Source organism: Neophocaena asiaeorientalis, unplaced genomic scaffold (assembly GCF_003031525.2).
Source record: "Neophocaena asiaeorientalis asiaeorientalis breed wild unplaced genomic scaffold, Neophocaena_asiaeorientalis_V1.1 scaffold123, whole genome shotgun sequence".
NCBI classification, from domain to species: domain Eukaryota; kingdom Metazoa; phylum Chordata; class Mammalia; order Artiodactyla; family Phocoenidae; genus Neophocaena; species Neophocaena asiaeorientalis.
Genome location: NW_020173666.1, coordinates 13,585,465 through 13,611,181, shown reverse-complemented (window position 1 = coordinate 13,611,181; position 25,717 = coordinate 13,585,465). Strand labels below are relative to the sequence as shown.

Genomic DNA, 25,717 nt, shown 5'->3' with positions numbered 1-25,717 from the left:
TTAATAATTTATCTTTTATTCAAATTGTTGAATACTTCATATTACAGTAAATTTGATTGAAAAAAAAAATGAGGAAAGAAATCAATTTTTAAAAATACACTCATGTTGAAATCAAATAAGCCATCAGCCAAACGGAGTACAAACCAAGGAGCCCTGTAGGCTGGTTTGCTTTCCAGGATATGAATACCACTGAGTCTATATACAGTTCTATAATGCAAGAAAAGTCATTCATTAAACACTTCAAGAAAGGAGCCGACAGCCGGGAAGGACAGTGGTCTCGCCCTCCCGTCCTGCAGACTGAGAGGCCGGCCTTGGCCGCCCCCCTCCCCACCCCCCACCGAGCAGGAATCCAGGTGCAACGCTAGGAGCGAGAATCTGGCCCACTGGCTTTCATGCAATTTCCGTGAGTCACACACTGTGCAAATTAAGGCTTCTTATAGGTCGAATGGTTGATAAACGCTTTCTTCTTAAAAAAAAAAAAAAAAAGCACAGTAAAGGTGGTATCATGTGAACCTGAAGAGGTGAGACCTACACCCCCAAGTCCGGAAAAAAGTCTGACATCTCAATTCCATTCTCTCTCTCTCACACACACATACACACACACACGCATGCACGCACAAATCAATCTTTGGGTGGGTTGTCTGACTTCACCAGCTGGCGAAAGAAATACTGATAACTGTGCTCTGTGCACCTAGGATTGAAGACGTCATGCAAAAAGCTGCAGCCGTTACTGACCAGAGGCATACAGCAGGCAGACCCTCCAGAGCCCAGGCACTAGGGGCGCACACACACGCCCTTACGAGACAGAAGCAAAAGGGAAAAGAGACAGAACGGCGGAGTCTAACTTAGAGGACGTGTCGTGGAGCAGTTCAAAACCTCGTGTGAAACCACCCGAGCGCCCCAGCAGCCTCCCCGCTAAGGGACAGACAGATAGATTACCCCCTGCCGGCAGGAAAAAACTGTTGTTGTTACTGTGTTTTTCCTTTTTCGCAAACCTGAGTAATTGTCAAAGTCAATAAATAGGAGGAGAGAATTAAATGCTAAAATATAATGATCAAATACCCTACAGGGCCTAAAGCAGCAAGGGTTTTCCGCAAACGCAGCCCTCTGTTCCGAGACGCGTCTGGCCCGGGCGCAGTAGGAAGCGCCCGGTGGCCACGTTCTATGCGAGGACTTGGGACTAAACACGGGGCCCCGGTGCCGCCCTCTGGCAGCTGGAGCGATGCCCCATCCCGGTGACCACAGAGAGCGGCACCCACCTCCTCACCCTCTCCCCCATCACCAAAACTCTTCCCTTTTGAGACAGTTTTTGTTAAAGGCAAAAATGATAGAAGCATCACGGAGTCAAAAGTCTTATTTGGTTGGAGGTGCCGGCGGAGTTGCCGAGTGCACCCCGCAGTCTAGATGTGCAGGAGGTCCTCGTCGCTGTCATCGTGGAAGGAGCTCACGGTCTTCTGAGCGGCCCGGGGCCTCCCCCTCCTGGCCTGCTCCCCACTCATCAGCCCCACCCGGTCGTCCGCTCGCTCCCGAAGTGCCTTCCTCGGCGGGGGCCTCAGTGGGTGCACGCCTTCAGCCCCGGTCCCTCTGCCCAGGTGCACTTTCACCTCCGGGATGGTCAGCACCTCATCCTCGCTGTCTTGGTCATCCCCGTGCAGGGAGGTAAGGGCTTCGGCTTTCACGGACTTGGTCGTGATGTGACCATTTTCCTGCCCCTCCTTCCCGGGCCTTGGTGACGGCAGCTGGATCTCTTCCATCAGCCACTCAGTTTCGTTCTCGTCCGCCTCTTCCTCCTTGTTCACCTGCCGGGACACAGCAGAGACCGTGGGTCCGCCTGAGACCTCGTCAGCCTCCTCTGCCCCCCTCCCTCCATGACCCACCCGGAGTCGGGGACCTCTTCCCAGCCCACCACAGCCATCACGGTCCCATGTTCCTCCTCAGGGAGAAGGGGAGGGCTGGCGACTGCCAGCTCCTGCTGAGACCCAACCAAGGCAGATGGTGTCAGGAGGCAAGAAGGCGGCCAGCGACAAGGCGGCAGTGCTGGGGGACGGCGCCCCTCTGCTCCAGGTGCCCTCGGGCAGCAGGGAGAGGGGCCGCGCGTGGGACACGTGGATGACTGTAGTTGAGGGAAGCCTTTCAGAAAGCAGTTGGCAGTACAGTCAAGAGCCATGAGTGCGTTTAGGCACTCTGGCCTAAATTTCTAGACACTCATCCGAAGGAAGCCATCTAAATGCCAGAGGCACAGAAATTTTCATTACCGTCTTTTTTTGTAGAATAGCCAAAAAAGTAGAAGTAAACTAATACTAAACACTGTAAGAAATTAGCTGCAACTAAAACGACAAAAACTTGAAGGAAAAAGAACAAAAAGTGTGTCCGGGCTAAGAGCAGAGGGACATTTTCCCTCTGTCCACTTCAAACTTCCCGCGATGACAGCTTCCTCGTAGTCACTGACCAACAGCACGACAACGGTTCGAGCGCGTGCGAGCGTGTTGCGTCACCCAAAGACCTCAGCAGGGAACTACCTTTGAGTATTTGTAGGACACATTTGTGCTTCTTCGACAGCAGCTGGTGAGCTTGCTCATCACCGTCTCCCTGAAAGGAGACCCAAGTTACTCCAGGCTGGAGCCGCGCCCCCCTCCGGCTCCCGAGGGCCTGCTACCGGGAGGCTGCACCAAGAGCGCGCTCCCTCAAGCCACGACAGCAGGGCTGTAAACCACTTCAGCAGGAAGGATGCTTTACAATCAGACGGACGCGGGTCCAAATCCTGCTCCCCGTTTTCATGGTGTAAGAAGGGCCAGAGTGAGTGAGCCAGTATTTGTCCTTCTGCTTTTTCACGTCAATACGATGACCCACACCCTCCCGCCGCCCCAGGGCTGCGCTGAGATTACTGGGCCGACGGACGAACGCAGGGCCGGCTCACACCCAGACCTCCTGCCCCAATCCTGCATCCCGCTGACAGCCTCTCAGGGTCGGGATGGCTGCGGTCAGCACTCCCTGACCCTCTCTCGTTTGCCGCTGGCTCCTCGGGCAGGTGAGAGAGGCAACAGGGAGCCCAGAGCTGGACCATCCCTGCGCTCTGGACAGGGGTGACTACACACCGAGCCCTGGGCCTCATTCATGTGTGACATGAAATCTGCTGGACGGTCGTGCTGCCTGTGAGTGACAAGACCTTTCACCAGCAAAGGGGAGCCCATGCAGGAGGTGTCACAGCCGGTCCCTAACAAATGCTTCCCTTTTAAAGGGCAGACAAGTCAGCTGGTCAGAAGGAAGTCAGCTCGTGACAGGTGTTTAACTCTCTGTCCATCTGTGGACACGTGCAGAGAGCCACATCCTGGGAACAGGTGGGCCAGGCCAAGGCCCACAGAGCATCTGCCACGTGACCTGACAGGATCCACAGCCCTGGTCAGACGGGACACATCGTCACAAGGACGCAGACGTCTACAAAACACAGCTTTGGGGACCGCTTCCACACTTTGGCTGCTGACGAGCTCAAAAAAAGGAGCCCAGATATAGACTCTGAACCACTGGCCCGTCCCCCGGCCCACTCCCCTCTCCTTACCGTCGCTCCTTCTTATGGAGCAGCAGGGCGAGCAGGCAGCCAGTGAGTGCCACCAGCAGCAGGCTGAGGACGGCCCCGACGGCCTGGCTCCGCTCCGAGAGCCCCTTGCGCTCCTGCGCGTCGTCCCCGGCGCTCTCACTGTCGAAGCCCATCCTGCGGGGAGGCCACAACACTCAGCCACCACCACTGCCAGCGCCTAGCGAGGCCCAGCTCAGGCGGGGGCCCTGCCTTTGCAGCCCCACAGTGAGACGGTTCCACCAGAGGTGGAGGTCAACAGCGGACAAACCCCTCTGATGATGAGACTAAGGCAGGAGGACTAGGAAAGGTGATCCCCCAGCCACACGACCCTTCGCCACTAAGGGAACGAGAAAAGCCGAGCTCTGGGCAACACGCCTCCCCCAGGCCTCTCTGATCCCTCTGCAGGGCCCCGAGAGCACAGAGGCGCTTCTGGAGCAAAGACTCAGGGACACGCTGGCCGCCCTCATCTCCCGGGAACACGGCTCTCTTCTCTGGGAGGAAACAGTGATCACAGCCCAGGTAAGAGCTTCTCCCTCTCAACAAATCACCTTGGGACACAGCCTCAATGCTCCTGGAGTTATGGGAACACCGTGGGGCAGGCCCCCACTTACCCCAGAGGACACACGGCAGAGGTGTACCAGGAGAAGAGGTACTGGCAGTCGGCGGTCTCGTGGCTGAACTCGGGGATCCCGTCCTTCACCAAGGGGTCACAGTGGAAGAAGATGGTGGAGGAGACAGATTTCGTCTTGTCTTTTCCACACTTGGAGGAAGAGGCAAACACCACATCCAGATCGCCATCTGTCAACAAGGCAGGCACACACACAAGCACAGCACCATTACCATTGGTGTTTCAGTAGTGGGCCAAGTTTACCTTTTCATAGCCTGTAAAGTTTGCAGAGAGTTAAAATCAGACGTAAGGGTCCTTCATCAAATGTCCCAGGTGAGCTCTCACAGACTGCTCAACACACATTATGGAGCCCCTGCCCTAAGTCAAAATGTGGGAAAGACTTGAACCTTGCCCAAAAAGAGGTCTGGCCTTTGTCCTCCGCTAACAATATGACCTGGAGAGGGGGCTGCCTACACGGTATCAGTCCACCTGGAGACCGAGGTTGACCGACCAACCAACCAATCAACCAGCCAGCCAGTCAGCCCGTCAACCAACAAATCAGTTAACCAACCAACCAGCCAGTCAGCCAACCCACCAGTCCACCAACGAATCAGTTAACCAACCAACCAGCCAGTCAGCCAACCCACCAGTCCACCAACGAATCAGTTAACCAACCAACCAGCCAGTCAACCAACCCACCAGTCCACCAACAAATCAGTTAACCAGCCAGTCAACCAACGAATCAGTTAACCAACCAACCAGCCAGTCAGCCAACCCGCCAGTCCACCAACGAATCAGTTAACCAACCAACCAGCCAGTCAACCAACGCATCAGTTAACCAACCAACCAGCCAGTCAGCCAACCCGCCAGTCCACCAACGAATCAGTTAACCAACCAACCAGCCAGTCAACCAACGAATCAGTTAACCAACCAACCAGCCAGCCAACCAACCTACCAACCGAGTGATCAATCAGTCAAGCCTATGCAATGAAGCCCCAGCAAAACCTCTGGACACTGAGGGAGGGGTGGGCTTCCCCGGTCAACTCCTGAGCGCTTGTGTGTGCGTTGTCACGTTTATGCTGAGAACATAACACGTCCTGATTCCACAGGGAGAAGACAGCAGAAACGTCTGGCTCCCTCCCAGACCGTACCCTACCCACTCCTCCCACTGGCTGACTTTACTCTACGTCCTTTCATTGTAATAAACTGTACGCACGACTAAGACAGCTCTTGGCTCTGAGCATCCGTCTAGTGAATTATCAACTCTGAGGCGGAGATGGAGCCCCCTGAACTTGCAGCTGGTGTCAGAAGTGAGAGGAGCTTGTGTGGACTCTGCCTTGTGTGGACAACTTCGTGGCTGGAGACTCAAAATCCTCACGACCGGCCACCACTGGAGCACCAGGGAGCGCACGACGCGCTCGGAGGGCGGCCGAGACCCGGCCCCGCGGGCTGGGCTCGGGAACGCCCCGCGTGTCCTTACTCACAACTGGCTGAGCCATGACCTGAGTGGGCTGTTCCCCGGGCTGGAACGAGGGCACAAACTGGTGAGCCAGAGAGGGGCCGAGGTGGCAGCTCTGAATCTCAGCCAGAGACGGGCTTTGCGGCTTCCCACTCTTGCCCACTCGGATGCATGCAGGCTCGTGAAGGGCGTTAAACTGCGGTCTTCCTGAAATGTGGACGAAGGCTTAAAACTAAACCTACTTCTTAGCGCTGGTGAATGAAGGCAGTGAAAACGTCTGAAATGATTTCATTAACCAAGAATAAATAAACGTGCGCACACAAGTGTGTGTGTACATACGTACACACAGACGCACACACACCCTGAAGCTGGGGGGCCGCAGGAGGCCAACTAGACTAGATGCAGGCCTTACGGACGCGAAGGTTCTCACTCTAGTGGCTGGGCCCCTGACCTGGGCTGTGGCGTGGAGCCTGACCACTGCTGCAGGCACACCCGCAGCCGCGCCCCTGGGTGTGAGAAGGGAGCACCTCGCTGGGACAGGCAGCAGGAGGAGGATGGGGCGGGCGGAGGCAGTCCAGCGGGAAGGCCCGTGCAGCGGCGGCATGGGACCTGCAGGGGCTCGTGAGTAACCTGATGGCTGGGTCTGGGTGCGTTTGCAGGACCAGCCGCTAAGAAAACGGCAGTCTGTCAAAATCTTCCAGGCTGTGCTCAAAAGAGCTTGGACTTTCCTTCTCTGCAGAGCAGTGGCCTTGGAGGCGTTTAAAGCAGCCCTTCAGTCAGTCAGCAAACATTTACCAAGCACTTACTACAGGGCCAGGCCCTGAGGACAGCACCTCAAGAGAGGGCCCAACCAGCCACTGCACAACTCCAGCATCTGACCCAGAATCACCGGAAGAGAACAGGGGACCAGCGGGCTGACCCTATGACAGGGAATCACGGAAGCGAGCCAGACTGACCTGGCAGGTCTCTGCCCGGCCCCTGGTGGGCGCTGTCAAGTGCAGTGACCAGCTCGGTACCTGAGAACAGAAACGCCCTCTTCTAGGCTACACCTACTCAGGGAGCAGCTGCTCTCCCCTCCTCGCCGGGAATCTCTCTCTCAGCAGCCCTTTGAGGTCGAAGTCAGCTGGTTTTGTAAACACATTTAATTGTTTAAAAAGCGAGTTCATTCACCTCGTTCAAAAATCACATCATGGGGCTTCCCTGGTGGCGCAGTGGTTGAGAGTCCGCCTGCCAATGCAGGGGACACGGGTTCGAGCCCTGGTCTGGGAGGATCCCACATGCCACGGAGCAACTGGGCCCGTGAGCCACAACTACCGAGCCTGTGCATCTGGAGCCTGTGCTCCGCAACAAGAGAGGCTGCGATAGTGAGAGGCCCGCACACCGCGATGAAGAGTGGCCCCCGCTCGCCACAACTAGAGAAAGCCCTCGCACAGAAACGAAGACCCAACGTAGCCATAAATTAATTAATTAAAAAAAAAAAATCAAATCATGAAATGGTATATAGTGAAAGACTAGCTGTTTAAAACAAAAGCACATGAGCTGCCTCCTGGAAATATTCTTTCAAGGTCAAGAAGGAATTAGGAAAGAAGTAAGTGAGGGCAATTAAGAGGTACAAACTTCCAGGCGCAAAATAAATGAGTCACGGGTATGAAGTGTAGAGTATGGGGAATGTGGGCAATAATCGTGTGACATCTTTGCGTGGTGGCACGTGGTAACCAGACCTAGCGTGGTGACTGTTTTGAAATAGCGTTGTAGGTCACCTGTACTTCAAAAACAAACAAACTCACAGAAAAAGAGATTAGATTTGTGGCTACCGGGGGAGGAGGCTGTGGGGAGAGGAAACTGGATGAAGGTGGTCAAAAGGTACAAACTTCTAATTATAAATTAATAATAGGGATATTACATGCTACATGCTAAACATAATTAACCCTGCTGTAGGTTACATTTGAAAGTCACTAGGGGCGTGAGTCCTAAGGGTTCTCATCGCAAGAAAAAAAAATGTTTGTTTTTCTCTTTAATTTTGTATCCACAGGAGATGACAGATGTTCATTAAACTTGCGGTCATCACTTCATGATGTATGTAAGTCAAATCGTTAGCTGTGCCCCTTAAACTTATACAGTGCTGTATGTCAATTATATTTCAATAAAGCTGGAAGGGAACAGAAGGAACAAAGGAAAAGCTCCGTCAGCGCAGCGGAACGCCCTCCCCTCCACACCCACCCGAATACCTGGGTCAGGCCTCTCTTTTCTTCTCATCCTTCTGACAAACACGAAACCTCTTACCCTTCTACAGTAACATCTGAAGTTTCAAAATTAAGATGTATCGTGACAAAAATCAAACCAAAGGGAATTCTGGACGTGGCCATGCACGCCCACCTCACCACCTCTGGTTTAGACCAGGTTTTGCTTGTTTGTTTAGGAGGTAAGTCTTCCCTACAGTGAACCGCTCGGGTCTGACACACGCTGCTCGTCCGCTATGACAAGCGCATGTCGAGACACAGGATCGGACCCAGGGCTTTTGTGCTAAAACTGATCTGACGGGGCTTCCCTGGTGGCGCAGTGGTTGAGAGTCCGCCTGCCGATGCAGGGGACACGGGTTCGTGCCCCGGTCCGGGAAGATCCCACATGCCGCGGAGCGGCTGGGCCCGTGAGCCATGGCCGCTGAGCCTGCGCGTCCGGAGCCTGTGCTCCGCAACGGGAGAGGCCACAACAGTGAGAGGCCCACGTACCGAAAAAATAAAAAATAAATAAATAAATAAATAAATAAAATTAAAAAAAAAAACTGATCTGACGTTTCAGCCGCAGGGCGTTTGTTCATGAAAATATGTTACAGGTCCTCCAAGGAAGTTAAACGTGGCACGCGGGTGGAGAGTTACCTTGAGCGTAGTAGTTGGCTTTGTCAGAAGTCCCAACTTTCCTACTGAAGTGCTGGTCGTTGGGCTTCACCTGACAGATGCTGGCCCCGGAGCACGCAGGGTTCGTGGAGCTCGTGATGGAGGACAGCTGGATCTCATACAGGTACTTGTCCCCATTCGTTCTCATGTCCCCAGAGGCGCTGAATCGCCTAAAGAAACAGTAAAGGTCGGGTGACTCCAACGGTCCTTCAAGAGAGCCCTTTGTCACCCGGACCCAAAGCCCAGGTACGGGGCAGGGCTGCAGGATACTGCCGAGGGCACCTGCCGTCTCTCCGTCCTACCGCCCACCCTTCCGTGCTCTGAGCTTCGCTGTGCCCCGCACCATGCCCGCTTCCCCCTGCCCAGGCACAGCCCCGGACACTGAGACCCACCCAGTGACACCGCTGAGCAACTGACTTTTTAATTCACAAACTAGTAAGCCCAGAAGTTCCTCATCAAAAATTGTGTCAGAAGGTTCCAGCTCCAACCCCTGGGCGAGGGAGGAGGGGCGACTTTATCTTTACGCTCAAGAGAACTCGGCACCTTTGGTGTCACGCTCAGTAGCCGAGCAGTGCTTGCCCTCTGCTTGAGCAAAATATGACAACTACCTGGAAACAGTAACTAAAACACACAAACACTTGGGCCTCTTTATCTCGCAGCCCTCGGCCGGGGAGAGATCTGAATACATGGCAGCACCCGGAAGGAAAACGCTCCACTGACTTGAAATAAATGTCCCCAAGGCTGAAGCTCCTGCCGTTGGCCGGGTTGGTGATGGTCCCGTTCACCATCTGCACCTCCTGTGGCTTCACTGCACAGGCTGCGCGCGAGTCCCAGCTGAAGTGGTAGGTGCAGCTGTCCACGTCGAACCTGCAGGCGGCACACACACCACGGTCACGGCCACCCTCCCGAACCGAGGACGCCGCCGAGCTAGGAGGGTGACTTACGGTCAGGAAGATGCCCATCCAGCGTATCTGCCACGTGAAAGAGCAGGCAAGCGCTTACGCGTATTCTTAAAATTTAGAAACTGTGCACTGTCTAAAAGCTGGAAAGATTTGCTCCTAGATTTCTGAATATTTGCTTTACAAGCACCTCACGCTCTCCAACTGACTGAATCCTCTGACAACGCCTGGGTCTCCCCTTTCCCAAGCCCAGTTTCTGGAAGGAATCGGTCGGTTCACAAACACAGCAGCTCACACGCTCCCTCTGCTGGCCAAACGGTGCCGCCCCCAGCCCCAGACACAGAGCTGCCCAGAGATTTCCAGGATGGTCCAAGAGCAAGCATCCCAGGTGCCACCGTGCCGGCCGCGGGTCCCAGACAGGCTGCTTGAACAGCTGGCCTTGGGTGGCACCCATCAATGCCCTTTTGGTTACACTGTGACATTCAAAGCCGGAAGCCGGTGAAATCCTGCTTTTATGCCTGTCGCAGCCCCCATCCAGGGAACCCTCCCTGTGCGGGTCAGCCCCGGCTCCACCAGGCCGCGGGTCTCAGCGGCCGGTGCCCCTCGCCGCCCCCAAGGGGAAACCACGGGGAGAAATTCCGACGGGATCCCGGCACACCCTGCGCACAGCTTCCCTGGGGGACCCCCATCCCCTCACCTTGTGAACGAAGGCCGGCCCACTGTCTTCGCACAGGTCAGCTCGATGACGGCGGATGCCGTCTTATTGTCACCACACTGATGGCCTTTTGAGTAAGTCACGATGACTCTGTCATCTGAAACACAAACGACAGAACTGACGCTATTTCTAGGGCATCGCCAGAGCCCCAGCGTCAGAAGTGAATCCTGTATCACGAACAAACGTCTGTGCCTCTGGAGACTCATTACGCGGGTCATCAGCACTGCCAAGCCTGGTGACCACGCCCGGCCCGCTCGCCGTCTCCTCACCTGTGCAGCCGGAGACCCCCGCAGCATGCAGTCCGGGGCCGAGCAGGGAGCGCCCAGTGCAGCGTGCACGCAGGGCCCCACCGCCACGCGCAACTTCTGTGCCGTTTTAGGCGCTTCCCCACCCTGAGCCTCCCGGGCAGGACAGGGCAGGCGCCAGACGTCCACCCTCCAGCGTGACACTCCACACACAACAGCTCTGGTTTCCTCAGGCCCCCTGGCTCCACGTGGAGCTGTTTCTCCTTCTGAAGATGACGTGGTCAAAGAACCAGGGGAAGCCCAGCCTGCAGGGGCCGCGAAAAGCAAGGCCGCGCTTCCAGGGGCACGTCCCACAGGGGCCAGCGACTCCGACCGGCAGCCAAGAGCTGTCCTGGGGGTGCCCGAGGCCAGCCCGGCTCAGCGCACAGACAGTGGCTCTCGGGGCCAGCACAGGACAGTCCTCCGGCCTGACCCTCACACACCGACCCATGTCCTTCGAGGCAGGGGATGCGGAGGGGACGGCACCCGCTGCCCAGGTGTTCTCCGGGGCGTGGCCAAGGCACGGGGACCCCTTGACAGGAGGTGAGGTCCACGCTCCCGGACCCACCCAGGCTCAAGGCTGCTCTGGGTGAGTTTGTTTTAAATATTGGGCTTTGGTGAAAATTTTGTTAAGAAAGGGTTTCACAGCTTTGAAGAGAAATTCTTAAACTTCTGGAATGTGGAACCAACAGGTATAGGTCTTGATGAAGTGCCCCCAGCCCCATACTAGATGAACAACACACTCAACCTTCCACACATCCAGTTACCCAACCTGTGAAATGGAGTCTAACACCTACCCGGGCCACTGCGGACTACGTGTACACACGCGTAAATCACACACGTATAAAGCCTGGTTGCTGGGGACTGTTAACTCCTGCGACAAGAGTCCAACTCTTCGCCCCACAAGGTCACACCCCCTAAATGCTCATGGGGGTCACGGCAACTGGCCTTAGATGGTCGTCCTGTTGGGGCCTAAGGGTAAGACCCCGCCTGGTGCGTCAGGGAACAGGTTTTACTAGCTCATCTTTTCCCGAGGCTTCAACGTTCTAGTTTTCCTCACCTGGCTATGGGAAACCGAGGGAGAGACGGGTCAAATATCTACATGTGAGAACGAGACAGCAGGGACAGACCCACCTGCAGCCCCTATGCCCTTCGTGGCGGCTACGGCAAAGATTTCCAACGGAGGGCGAGCCGTGGGCCACGAGGTCTGGCCACTCCTGCCGGGGGAGTGACTCGCCCCACTTCCAACCTCCAGAGTCGGGGTTTTTCTCAAGGGTAACAGTGGTTCCCCAGAATTCCCTTTCTCCCTGTCAACAGCTGGAGTGGACATAGGCTCCCCGTGTTCTAATCAGGACAGCTTGGGGACCCCCTCCAGCCAGACAGGCACAGCGAACGTTGTTTCTTCCTCGTCCTCCCAACGCACCTGACTGCTCCTAAACTAAGAAAACCCTGCCTTTTCCTTTTATGTGATGAAAGAATCTTTCAACAACCAACTGCAAGATGAATCTTCTATTAAAACTACTAAGACAAGCTTCATTTTGTATTTCCTAATTAAAACATTACGAAAATGTATCCTGAATCGTCTTTACCAGGTTCTCTCATGTCATTGTTCGGCTTCCCCGGATAAACGCTTGCATATATACATGGAGGCTGGAGCAGGGACTCAGAGGAACCCTGAACGGTCTGCCCTCCTCCTGAGGACAAATACCTTCCCAGGATCGCCCAGCGCTCTAGACACACAGACTAGGTACCTGCCGTCCCGGAGGATACAGAGCAGTACCTATTCTAATGCTCTGGGAGGTGCCAAGTGCCTGAGAAACAGTCGCTGAAAATGACACCTGGAGGCTTCAACCAAAGCCAGTGCTGACCCTCTGGTCACAGGAAGACACCTCCACATTCCCGAATCTGACACGACACCTGTGACCATGCGACAAGGGTCCAGGCCTTACCTATGACGTCCAGCTTCTGCGTGTGAACGAGCCCCAAGACCTGGACGTCGCCAGAGGGGCTCTTTCTGCAAACGCTGGCTCTTTCAGAGCAGTCCAGGGGCCCTTTGTATATTTTCTGACACAAATTGATGTAGTATCTGTAAAATGACAGAGAGAGAGGCAAGGTCAGTGTCTGTCCTGCGCACTCGGGGGCAGCTCCTTCCATTCTTTTCAGAAAAGGTAATCGTTCTGATAGCCAAGGATTTCACAGCACCTCTGCACGCAGCACTGAAACAGGTCTCAGGGTAAAGAAGGGCCAAAGAGCGGCTGGATCCTGAAGAAGCGAGTGTGCCAACCAGGCACGCGGGGTGAGCCCCGAGACTCGGGTGGTTTAGAGTCAGGACAGGCAGCAGCTCAAACCCCGGCGAGTCGTTCCCTCGCTTACGGCTACTTAGGCCCTCCAGGTCCACACTCCCCCCTGCCGTGTGGACGGAAGGATCCCGGAGCGCCTAGGGGAAGGCTCTATGCAGGGAGCAGTCAGTCCAGCTAACCCACCGTGGGCCAGCATGGCCTAAGGGACTTCGGGCAGCAAAGCTGGGACGGTTCACGCACCCCGACACACGCAGCCATGGACGGCTGCCCCTCACAAACATGAACCAAATCGAGACTAATTCCGCCAGGCCCACAGCTGACCGGCAGCTTCTCTGGGTTCTGAAGGTTTCTGTCACCTCTGCTTCCAAACCACCCGCCGCGCACCAGGCCGCCCTGAGCGTCAGAGGAATGAGGCCATCCCGCCTTCAGAGTCTGAGCTCAAGCACCAAGCACCCAGCCCTTCGGCACGCGGCCAAGGTGGGGGGTGGGCACTCACGAGGTCCCGTCGTGGACAAAGAACCAGGAGCCGGTGAGAGAGGACAGCAGCCGCAGGTCGTAGGTCCTGTGTTTCTGGATGAACTTGCACTCCATCTTCTTCGGGGGGCAGATGACTTTGGTTTTCCACTCAAACGTCACCTCGCACCCACGGATTTCACTGAAGACCTGTGGCCGCCCCACATCGGCATCCTCGTCGCACTTGAAGATAATCGCAGACGTCCGGTGGCTGTTGGCTGGGGCAGCACACGGGGACCAGTCAGACCCGGCCTGTCCCTCGCTCGTCCTTAGGCTCCTCCCTGCCTCCGCTGCGCTGGCCCTTAGGGACCCTGTGCATCCCTGGCCGCTCCCCAGGCAGCCCCGGCCAGGTCTCGTTGCGTTCCATTCATGTTATCTCAACCCTAGATAGACCAAGTTCCCCCGGGGCACAGTATCTCCTTCTGCACTCATCAAGCTCACAGCGATAGCGCGGTGCCTTGCAGACAGGTATTCAGTGTTCGATTAATGTATGAATGACAATAAAAAATGAAAACAGGGGCTTCCCTGGTGGCGCAGCGGTTGGGAGTCCACCTGCCAATGCAGGGGACACGGGTTCGTGCTCCAGTCCAGGAAGGTCCCACATGCCGCGGAACAGCTGGGTAAAAAAAAAAAAAAAAAAAAAAAAAAGGAAACAGTAACAATAAGATACCTGTAATTCATTACCTAAAAACGCGTCATCCGACAGACCAGGAGAAAGGTCCTGGCCTAATAAGCCTCTGAAGAGAGCTACAGTTGTCCCTTGTAAACTTACCGTTTCTAACTCCTGAATTTGTATCATTTTGCTCCCTGATGACTTACAAACACTAAACAACTTCTCGTGCATTTATCCCATCGCCATCCTTGGGAGCTCACGTCAGTCTGTGCCACACGTGTTACTAGGACTCCCTCGTGTGCCGGTTCTCCACGCGGCAGCAGCAAGGATGCTGGACCTGGCTGGCCGTGACCCCCGCCCCAGCCCAGCCCAGCCCAGCCCCCCACAGAGCAGACGGTCAGCCTACGAGCCCCTGCAGGCCTGACCACCCCCCCACCACCCCGCAGACCCGGACAGCAGCAATCCTGCTGGGAGTGAGCATGAACCACTGGTGTGTGGACACAAGTCCCTCGAGCCGGGGAGTGGGCAAGCTGACCACCTCGAACCTGCCCCTCACCTGGCCCCGCGGCGGTGCACGTTCACGGTTACGCAATACGCCCCACGGAACAATTAAAGACGACTTTTCTTTATGGAAAAGAGCCCTGGCTAGAAGATTATATGCAACAGAATCACTGCCGTTTAAAAGACCTGAGCACAAAGCAGGCCTCCAACGGGTACAAGGCTACTTCACTGGCCTGGCTGGGCCCTGGCGCTCTCCCACTTACAGTGTCTGCAAAAGCCCCACTCGTGGTCTCTGTCGTAGTCTGCGGTGGTCGCACACCAGAGCCTGGCCCTGCCCTCCAGAACACACTCCTCATAGCTCTTCCCATTGAACACGAAGGGGAACACACACGGGTCGCCTTCTTCAGTTTCTGGAAAGAGAAGAAGTCTGCGTAACCCTGATTATCAGCACCACGTTGGCTGTGCCTTACCAGGCGCCGTCACCTCAAACAAGGATTCCCCATAGAAATGGTCACCCTCAGCCAATGTGGGGACTGCCAGGCCTCCCGGCCACAACGCGACAAGCAGTTCGAGGGCCTGAGCGCTCACACCTAGGGCTGTTAGGATGGATCGTGCCACGGTCTGAGCAGCACCTACAGCATCACTCCTCAGCTCTCTCCTCCCGCCAGGTCTGCTTTCACGTTTCCTGGGAACGTAAAATTCACCCCCCTGCAAAGATTTACCTGGAGGACAATTATCTCCGTTGGCGTAACTTAAAATGACAGCTTCGTCCTGGTGCCTGTAGTCCAGTCTCATTGACGCCAGCCTCCCGAAAGACACCCCCTTGCTCCCGGAGAGCAGACAGACGCTTCCGTCCTTGCAGCCTCCTTGGTCCAGGCCCGCAGCCGCGGTGCACACCCCGACGCTGTAGGTGCGCGAGTCTCGGGTCACCTGGAGAGACATCACCCCGCGGCTGTGAGGGGTCTCCAGGTGCAGGGGGCCAGCGCTGTGGGAGGCGGGCGCGTGCCGGCAAGCAGCAGCTGGGTCCGCAGGCTGTGCCCGGGCGCCTTGGCGCTCACCTCTTCCTCTGGAGCCCTGACCCCCTCCAGAGGGCGACGCCCTGTCCACTCTCTGGGCGCCTTCCACACCGAGGCCCTGCCCTCCGGTGGCAGCCCTGCTGGCCGTGCTCCCGCGGGCCCGTGGAGGGCGGCAGCTGCGAGACCCCAGCCAGCTCGCCCCCACTTCCCGAAGCCCGCGTCTCCCGCCTGTAACCTGTGAGCGCCGAGGACTCAGAGCTGAGCGCAGAGTGGCCACAGCCTGACTGAAGGTGCCTCCCTTACCGCCCAGCCTCTGCAGGCCGCACCTGCTGTGCACCTGTCAGGAGGGCCTGCACCCAGGCACGGTCTCTGTTACAGCAGCCAGGCCGCTGGCACCTGGGCACACAACTCGGAGCTCACCGCTCCCCAGCTGCCGTCCCCTGGGAGGCAGGGGATCTCGCGGGCTCGGTCCACGGCCATACGACTTAGCAACGCCTACGTCACAGGGACGTAGGCCACGGCCCCAGACACGTAACGAACAGTCCACAGCGCTCAGGCCGGGACCGGACCAGCCCCCTACACACCCAAACGTGTTCGAGTCGGGGGGCCCACAGCTCCCTCCCCCCGGCACCTCTGTGGTCACGCTGGAGACAGAGTGGGTCCACGTGGCCTCTGCCGGCCTCGCCCCTTACGGGCACGTGGTCACACACGTGTCCACATGCGGTCACACACGAGCGGACACCTGCTCTCCATCTGCGACAGGAAGAGCCCCCCCTGCCCCCTCACCGGGCCGCGGAACCCTCCAAAACAAAGAATCGCTCTGACCGCGACGCTCATCTCAGGTGTGAGCCGCGACTGGTTTGCACACCGTCCGAGCCCCACCCGGGACAGAGTAAGGCCACCCCCGGCCACGCACTGCCTCGTGGCCACACGTCCTCCAATGATCACACGTGCCACGCTGCGAAATGCAAGCGAGCATCAGAAAGAATCCAGGCGGCAGCCCTGAGATGGCGGGCGCCGGGGGAGCAGCGCTACCTTGAAGGTGCTCTTGGAGAGGGTGGACAGGTTGAAGCTGTAGTGCAGCTGCTCGTCCGTCAGGGAGCAGCCCTCTGCCTTCACCTCGTCAGGACACACCAGCGGGGTCTCCCACTCGAACACGAAGTCGCAGTCGCTGGTCCTCAGCAGCTTCGGAGTCCCCTGTTTTAAGGAAGGGCTCGGGCTTGAACCCATGCGGGTTAATAAACACAGTATCCTCCCTGTTCCCCCGCCAAGTGCCAGAGACACCTGCCCGGGGGCTGCGGGCTCCTGCGCTGCCTCCAGACCGCCAGGGGCTCGGGGTGACCCACGGTGGCCTCTCTCCAAGAGGAGGGAGCCATCGTCCTTGCCAGCGTCAAGGAAGTAGCACTGCCCGCCAGCGCTGCAAGGCAGGCCTGCCCACGCCCCAGCTCCTCGCTGCCCCTAGGCTGTGGCCCTGCACCTAGAGAGGGACAGCATCTCAGTGCTCCACGCTACCAGCTCAAGGCAGAAAGGAAGGGATCTTTAAACGTCGTGACAGAGAAGTGTGTGAAACCAAGACCCTCCCGCTGCAAAGGACGGAGGCAGGTGATTCTGTATGCATCTCTGCTCCACCGTCTCTGGAAACTGAGGATGTTTACAGTAAGGTAGAGAAGTGACCTGGCAAGACATTCCACAGGCCAAGTATCATAAATAAATATAAATCAAGGTGCTTTCTCCCTCCCTCATTCAGCAACAGCCACAAAAACAGATGAGAAAAAAAAAAAAAAAAAAAAAAGATGAATTTCATTTTTAGCTGTAGCTGAAAATCTGTTTTTCTATAAATGTAAGTGAATAAAATATCTCCACTAAAGATAAAAAACAGGGAAATAAAATCTCCTTGAAAATCTTTCCAAACTTGACTGCACACGCAGCGTGAGATACCGTTTCTAAAACCCCAAATTACCGATCGCTCTTAGCGCACCGCTGCTCCGAGACCAGCGCAAGTCCAGGGGTACCTGCGGACGTGTGTCCAGACGCCCCCACTTGCAGAGACAAGGGAGCCGACGGTCACGGCTTCCCTCGCCTTGATCACTCAGGATTATCCTCACACCAACAGTCTCTGAACAGGGAAAGGTCCGTCTGGGAGCTCTGGGGCTCTATATGCAGAGGCCCCAGAAAGCAATGGCTTGTTTCTCCCCCTCCTCTCAGTGACGGTACTGTCTGTTCCTCCTCAGCCGGCTGCTGCCAGGCCACTTCCTGCCACTGTCCAGTCACCCATCTGTGGCAGCCACAGCCCCCTCTCCCTCACAAACCTGCTAGAGGCCAGGGAATCAGAATGTCATCTTACTGAGATTCTATGTTACAGAACCACGACCTTTTACTTGCACTCCTTCAGCCACAAGAGCCTTAGAATTCATCACCTTCAGGGTTTTCAGAGGCAGTTCAGGATACGTGTTTCTTACACACACACACACACACACACACACACACACACACACACACGGTCCTGTAATCAAGTACATTAACACTTCTACATATTCACGTTAGCTGTGACAAATACAGACCATAAGTCGCCCCAGTCCACTCACATCAAAGGATTGTAAGTTTTTGGAGTTTTAGAGATTTCAGAAGCACAGGGAAGGGGCCGAAAGCTAGGCTGCCTGGAGCAAAGAGTTCTCCACTGGAGCAGTGGGTGGGCGCCCAGCTGCCCCTGCAGAGCCATGTGACATCAGGCGGCCCTTCTGAGTCAGTGCAAAACAGAGGCCACAATCTACCAATTTATCTCCCATTCTCAGAGCGAGGTCGAGAGAAAACTAATGCAAAATTCTTTATAAAATAGCACTTTGTTTTTTAATGGAAACCAGTTCTGTTTTTTAAATGCATGTAAAACAAAAATCAATGGCCTCCTTAAAAGCAGGTTGTACGAGTTTGTTGTAGCTATTTTGATTCCAGAGGTCTTCTTTCGTTTGCCAACTTCCAAAGTTTGGATTATGTCCTGAGTGATTACAGCTGCCACAACATCTGACTTGCGAATAAGATCAGTAATGTTGTAATTTTTAAAAAAAAAAAAACTAAAGTTGACACTTTTGTATATCGGTAGGCAAAGGTGAAGGCCGCTTCTATGCTCAAGTGTTTCACATTTTTAAATTACAACAGGCCTCTGTGAGCAAAATCTGCCCTGGTAACTCAGGGTGGGCTTACTTATTGTTAACTTAATGGCTTTAAGTTACTCCATGCACCACTGGCACACCACACGATGCAAGACAGGCGTTGTGAACACAGGCACTCTTGGTCCGAAACAGATTTTATGGGTTTCCAGCTCTGGTTCATCGACCCACACTTTGGCTCCTACCTTGTAAACAGGCGCTCACTTACCATGCTCACACCCCTCTTACAATGAAAGGCGATCAGCGAGGTGTAGTTGAAACGCTTGTTCACCAGACAAGGAGTAGTACTTTCGAAGTTCAAGTAAACTTCGTTAGCTATGGGATTGAGTATCGGAGGTCCTGTGACTCGACCAATATCCTAAACAAAGAAAAAAGCAATGTTTCAGAAAAGTAATTTTTCCCCAAGTTAGTGGAGAAACGGCTAGCAGAGAATTGCAAAAATTACATGCCATCTGTCTCAAAGATGAGTAGCACCTAAAGACACTGGGTCAATAGCAGCTCACTTGAAATGTCCTGACAGTAAGGCACCACAAAGAAACCTCAGTCTGCCGGGGTGGTTATCAGTTTCGGTCCTACATTAATAACAATGGTTCTACTTCTACTCAGGGTCAATTTTTGACGATTCCAGGCAACAGGAATTTCTCTCCCCAGTTACACCGGGGTGGCTGCACAGTCTCTGGCTCCAGTTGGTGGGAAGCAGGAGCCCACGTGGCTGCCCCAACGATGCCCATCTCATCCTGCCCAGCACTGCGCCGGGACAGCTGTTTCCTCGGTGGTGCCCACAGCGTGGCCTCAGGGGGCACTGAGCACAAGCTTACTCACTCCCCGCCATCTTCTGCGGCTTCGCACAGCCCCTGGCACACACTGGCTGCTCAGCAAGTGTTTTCGAGCAAATGAACACGCAAGTGAAAGGAAAGTGCCCGGCCAGGAACAGCGTGTGTGTACGTGTGTGTGATGACTGTGCGTGTGCGAGCGTGCGTGTGGTGAGCGAGATGAGTATGTGTGTATTGAGTATGTGTGTGTGAATGAAGCCACAACGTGCTCTGTTCACCACTGTGGGGCATGTTAGGTCCACGATGACACAACACTCTAATTAGTTCTCTAATTAGAGAACTTCCTGCGTTTTTTTAAATCTGAGAAAAGGTAGCCAGATGGGAAAAGCAGACTGGATCTGTAAGCAAGTGGTTCACACCAAGGCTCCCCCCTGCACCACTAGAAAGGCTGACACCACAGCACTTCCTGCCAACATCTGGTTGCTCCAGGCCCTGCACTTGTCACGTAGCTACGCCTCTGTCAAGTTCATAACACGGCAACTTCCCCACCCCTCCCAACATCTCTCCCCACCAACACCACAGCCAACATCCATTTCTTAAAAGGACACCTAGATACCTTATGACAGGACTCACTGTTTAAAGAATGCAGAGAAACACACCACTTTTGAGATGCATTTCAAATAAAACATACCAAGAATTTGACAAACCATGAATACAACTCATGGAGACAAGGTTTAGAGTTCCAAATCTATAACGGAAGGCAGAATACTTGGCTATTAGCAAAGCAGCTTATACCCTTAATTACAACTCATTTACCAAAGAACCTGCTTGCACTTCACAAGCGTTTCAATGACACAAGACCCGCGTGTAAGCCAAGAAACCAAGTTCCATCGACATCCTTGAGCCTTCTGACCTCATACAAAACGGTGTGTCTACACGTGTGTGTCCACGTTTTCTCCCATAACTGCTGACTACCCTCATCTGCCGACAGCTCGATGCACGATTCCTTACAGCCCGCCTCCCCTAGTGGACTCAGACTCACGTAGTCCTGGCTCATTTCCCCATTCTTTCTGCCTGAAAAGTCTCCAGTGAAAGCCAGAAACACGGCATGAAGGAGATTGTTAAAAATGTCGCAGGATGGTCTCCGCCCTTGGTTCCCTACTCACTACGGGGGCGCCGTCGACGGGAACCTTGCACACAGCAGTGCCGGCGGGACAAGGCACCCCGTGCATGGGGTTCAGCGGCTGGCAGACGTTGATGTAGAAGTCAGGGCTGGTGTCAGAGGCGTCGTCCTCGCTCTCATCGTACGCTTCGTACCCCCCGGTGCGGTGGATGAGGGGGGACAAGTCGATGATGGAGCTGCCGTTCCTCACCGAACATTCCGTCTGTCGAGAAGGAAACACGCCTCCTTGGTGTGTGCAATACGTGTTCCCGACCAGCAAGTCACCCACGACAATATAAGCTGATCCAAAAAAGCACGAAGGGTGGAAGCAGTGCCCCCAAATGCTTGGTTACCTAACATCGGGCACCTTGAACCAAGTATGACTGGGGGCCCCAGGAGTGGGTGAGACAGGCTGGGGGCCCGAGGGAGTCGCAGGAGAGGCGGAGCAGGGCCCCTGGGTGGGCCGTGCCGCACGCGCCCAGCCCGACTCACCACCTGCTCGCAGGCCAGGGGCGAGTGCCAGTAAAAGAAGAGTGTACACGTCTGCTTGTCCAGGGAGATGAGCACGGGCCTGTCAGTGGGCCCGGACTCGGGCCTGCACACGAAGCTGATCACGCTCTTGTAGCTCAGGCCGGTCTTGGAAGGACAGGGGGAGCCGTCCTCGTACACCAGCTGTAAGACCTGGTCCACGTACTTCAGCCTCTTGTTCGCCTTGCCCACGCTGATCCTGGTCTGTCCGAAGCAGGCCCCTGTCCCCAACACAGAAGGGAGAGTGGCAAACACACAATTACGGATTCAAACCACTCGCTTTCCGATGAGAACTTTCTGCAGAACCAGACTTTGAAATTCACAGCTAACACTCTGGAGGGTCCCGTGTGGTTTTAGCAAACGTTACACACCTAGTATCCCATCACGTGGCCACGAAGCCCCCACACCCCTACCAGCCCACTGCTGCCGATGAAGGAAGGCGTCTGACCTCTTTGCCGGAGGGACGCGGAGGCCGAGGCCGACCTCGGGGCCGGGAGGGCGGGCCACACACACTCACCTACACCAGGGGCGCAGTTCTCGTTGTCCCCGCACACGCTGAGGTAGACCAGCCCCTTCTCACTGTAGGCGGCAGTGTACCCGGCCCTGCCGCTTAGAGAGCTCAGGTCAAACAGGTGTCCTGCTCGGGGGAAAGGATGGGGACACCGTGACCCATCACTGGCGCTCACACACAGATCCCGCCGGCCATCGGGCCTCCTGATTCCTTGTCACGTGTCACTGCCCCCCTTCACTGACGCGGCCCCCAAAACCTTCCTGACAGCCAGAAAGTACCCAGGGCGTCCTCCTGCGCCTGGGCCACAGCGGCCACAGCGATTCCAGTGGGGTTGGGAGGGCCCGTCGGCATCCCTCCCGCTGCCAGTGACCCAGCCCCAAACCTTTCCGGGCCCCAGAGCTGAGATCCTGTGGTTTCCTCGTTGCCCCACGTCAACTCTGAAAGGACCGGGAGACTGACTCCAGCTCTGCCAGCCTAAAGCTTGGGACCAGCACCCCAGAAACAGGAGTTACGGGGAGCACGGCTTTCAGGGAGGTGCTTAGTCTCTTCTCCACTGAAGAACTGCAAGTCAACAGGACCGGGCCGATCCAGCAGAAAAGGCCAAACGCGCACCCACAGACAGGATGCTGCTGCCCGGGGTGCCTGCCCCCCAGCCTCACACTGGGTCTCTCACCGCTTGCGTGCACACACGCACGTGTATGCACGTGCGCGTGTGCCCACGTGTGTGCGCGCGTGTATGCGTGTGTACCTGTGTGTGTGTGTTGAGGGTGTGGGGATGGGTGGCCGGCAGCGGCCCTCACCTGTGGAGGGGTTGGTGACCTGGCAGTCGTCGTGCACGTTGCTCTTCACAGGGCAGGCAGCGGCCGTAGGCCAGGAAAAGGTGTACTCGCAGTCCTCTACGGCACTGAGGAACATGGGCCTGGAGTTCTAGAAACAAGCGAAGGGCAGACAGCTGCTGACAGGGTGCGCGCCTGATGCAGGTAACAGCGCCCACTGGCGCCAAGCAGGAGCTCCTCTGTGATGCACCACAAGCCCGTGACACACCCGTCTCGGTGTCTTCACGGGACGAGGGCAGACTGGGGAGAAGCAAAGGGTCAGGGTTTGCTCCTGAGATACCCCTGGGGGCTTGACACACACAGGGTGAGACAGAGCTGGAAATCCACTCGGGGGGCAGGGACGTTTTCCTACAGCTAAGGCTTTTAAGGTGGGGTCGGGGACAGGGTGGTGAAGGATGCTCAAAGGGCTACTGTGAGGCACGAATGAGGAAATAAATGATAATGTCCTGAAAAACGGAACCAACATCTGTTATGATGGACATAACAGGAAGACCCTCAGGGAGAACTAGTCATGAACTAACTAATCCCTCCACCACCTGGGCTAAGGCTCCCTGCCTCTCAGACGTGTCTCGTCCACACAGCGAGGGTAAAAGGGTAAGATTCGTGCAGCAGCGCCCTCCTTCCCAGATAAACCAGCCCCCGGCACCCGCGTGCAGAGCCCTCCACGGACCAAGCAGCTGTCTTGCTCTGCCGTGAGCCTCTCTCCTCAGATACACAGCTGAGCTAGTCTATGGGGGCTCAAGAGTCCGGACCCCAGCAGCACAGGGGTCCAGGCTCAGCCTCTGCACAGCCTCCTGAGGCGGAACCTCAGCTGCCACCCCGTCAAGGGGGCAGACCTCAGGCTCCTCCCACCACAGCTGGCCGCACGCAGCTGGACAGTGGTGCTCTGTCCCGACACTGAGGATGGAGTGCACTGGGCCAGCCTGACCTCACTCCCGAATCTTACAAGACAGCACACAGGCTGCACCTTAATCTCCGTGGCAGAGATGCTCCCGCGGTGAAAACACAGTCCAGAGAAACCATTAATTCAGCCCCCACCTGCTGCACTGCATGTACCGACCCGTCAGGGAAGGAATCATCCAGAGATGAGACGAGAACCCAGTTACCACGCACCAACCACATGCCAGAAACAGTGCCCGGCACTTCACGCCTCCTCTCTCTAACCTCATGGCGATCTGGCAGGACAGGCCGAGCTCGTGCTGGTAACAGGTGCCCCGTCTAGGGAGGTCAAGTGACCGAGGTCCACGGCCAGGAAGTGGAAGAGCGACCTTGGAACCGGGTCTGCCCGACCTTCTGCTTTACCCAAGTGCCTCCATGAAGACAAGGGCAGGTTACCAAATACCAGTTCTCTCTGCGGCCTTCAGGGATCTGAGTCAAACTCCAAAGAGAACCACCAAATTCTGGAACAAGAACTGCCGGGGTGGACACCCCGGGACCATGGGCCCGAGCCGCGCCGCCCACGCCCTTTGTTAGGCTGGGTCACCCTGAGCTCTTCAGCTCACATCCCAGGAAGTGAGACATCAGTCTTGCTGACCCTGGACTCGCACTGGGGCCGAGACAGCTGTGTCACTTACGACTTGGCTCTCGCTGCACGAGAAGCGGATGGTGGTTGACTTCTTCCGGATCTGGTCCGGACACGGGTCACCATCGACGTACCGCAGGAGAGTCATGCCCTCGCTCCCCTGAGGGCCATCCCTCACTCTGCCCAGGTTCACGGGCTTGGAGCCACCCAGCAGACACACGGCCGCCTCCGGAGGGCACGGCTCTGCAGCACAAGCAGAGACAATTAGGAGTGACCGTCAGCCCCCGTCCAGTCTAGGACTTAACAAGGGACGTAACGTCCGGCACGTGACACAGTCGATTCTAACAATTACCTCAAAAGAGAAATGATTTCTCTCATTAAGTCGGATGCCAATGACACCATGAGTTCTCACTCCATGAAACGCCGTTTTACCGCAGATGGGTCGGGGGTGAGCATGGGATGTGGGGAGAATTCAAGGCAGAACAGCCTCAATTATTTCTGATCCCCAAACGAGATGAAGCTGAAACACCTAGATTACGCCCGTGGAACATTTTAAATGGCCTCTATTCACGTGCTATCTTACTTTAAGAAGTCACCAGGAACTGTGCCAATCTCCCAGTCCCCGAAATGTCTGAGTCATCTGCCCTGGGTAAAGAACGAGTCCCACTTCGTGGATTAATAAGAGCCTCGGCGTCCCCAATCTAGCCAGCATACAAAGCAAGGGGAAGTGGGCCATGGCCTCAACCATGCAGAGGAGAAAAATAACTTTCTGGGGTTTTTGTTTTTAAAAAAAAAAAAGACAGCAACAGTGCCCACTTTGAGTTGAGCCAGACAAGAGGCTGCCTCAGTGAGGCTGCATAAAACTCCAAGAAAACGGGACAAGTTTCGTCCCCAGGATCCCAAGGGGCCGTGGATGGCACCAAGGTCTCCGTGGGATGCTGCTCCCAGTTGCACGGGCACAACTGAGTTCTAGCCTCATCACTGGCACCAAGGGTCTGGGTGCACCCTAGCAAGACCCCACCCCCTCTGCTCTCCATGAATACAGAGGGCGCATACCCAGAGCTCCATTTCCCACCCTCCTATCTCCTGCCCTGGCTAAGAATTACCTGCCACGGTGATTATTTCTATCTACCCTCCAGCTCCCCACGTTCAAACGATGGTTACAACGCTCCCAACAGAGCCTTCAGCACTGATTTATCCTGGACCACGCCAGGGATGGGTCATCAAGACCCTCAGATAATTCCTCCTGCTGCTTCTTGGCAAAACCACTCATGTGTCAGAGAGCAATGCGCCATCGAAGAATCCGTTCTTACTTCCTCTTCACCCATAAATTCACTACAAGCCATGAGCACCTCCGCCAGAGACCTCACTCACCCGAGCCGGCCTGCGGAGCCAGAGACTTGCACACGTTGATGAGGTAGTGCTCGGTGGCTCCCGTCCTCGTGACGGCTTCCCAGTTGTCACTGTACCTCGACAGGGATGAGAGATCGAAGGTGTTCCCAGCCCCATCTCTGAAGGAAAGAAAGCACCACGGTGAGGTTCGGCTGGACTCGAACGGAGTCTAGCGCTCCGTCTGCAAAGGATCAGTATGAAGGCACAGTCTGCTCCCGACACCCTGGGAATCAGACCCTGCCAGGGACAGAACTCAACACTGGACTCTCCCAGATCCAGGCGGAACCAGCAACAACACAGCTTGAGTTCAGGAAATGTCAAGCCTTAGCTCAACAAAATTGTGTATTAACCAAAGAAAGCTAAGAGTAAGCACCTGTCCTGCTCAGGCCGGTGAGAAGACAAGGGTACACAGACAGCTAAGACACGCAGCGCCCAGGGCAGCCCTGTCCAAGCT

At 55.7% G+C, this 25,717-nt stretch overlaps 1 protein-coding gene across 1 annotated transcript in view; it reads right to left on the bottom strand.

Moving 5' to 3' along the window:
* IGF2R (insulin like growth factor 2 receptor) overlaps positions 1 to 25,717 on the bottom strand; it is a 106,145-nt gene continuing 80,428 nt past the window's right edge. The window contains exons 30-48 of the mRNA XM_024747855.1: positions 25,246 to 25,382; positions 23,924 to 24,114; positions 22,314 to 22,440; positions 21,520 to 21,639; positions 20,967 to 21,223; positions 20,479 to 20,697; positions 18,748 to 18,897; positions 16,411 to 16,572; positions 15,082 to 15,289; positions 14,623 to 14,769; positions 13,229 to 13,463; positions 12,382 to 12,518; positions 10,131 to 10,245; positions 9,255 to 9,401; positions 8,517 to 8,704; positions 4,186 to 4,372; positions 3,557 to 3,709; positions 2,520 to 2,589; positions 1 to 1,799 (exon numbers count right to left, since the gene is read on the bottom strand). Of these exons, the coding sequence (XP_024603623.1) occupies positions 1,401 to 1,799; positions 2,520 to 2,589; positions 3,557 to 3,709; positions 4,186 to 4,372; positions 8,517 to 8,704; positions 9,255 to 9,401; positions 10,131 to 10,245; positions 12,382 to 12,518; positions 13,229 to 13,463; positions 14,623 to 14,769; positions 15,082 to 15,289; positions 16,411 to 16,572; positions 18,748 to 18,897; positions 20,479 to 20,697; positions 20,967 to 21,223; positions 21,520 to 21,639; positions 22,314 to 22,440; positions 23,924 to 24,114; positions 25,246 to 25,382 (3,349 nt within the window). The 3' untranslated portion in view covers positions 1 to 1,400. The remainder of the gene's footprint in view (positions 1,800 to 2,519; positions 2,590 to 3,556; positions 3,710 to 4,185; positions 4,373 to 8,516; positions 8,705 to 9,254; positions 9,402 to 10,130; positions 10,246 to 12,381; positions 12,519 to 13,228; positions 13,464 to 14,622; positions 14,770 to 15,081; positions 15,290 to 16,410; positions 16,573 to 18,747; positions 18,898 to 20,478; positions 20,698 to 20,966; positions 21,224 to 21,519; positions 21,640 to 22,313; positions 22,441 to 23,923; positions 24,115 to 25,245; positions 25,383 to 25,717) is intronic.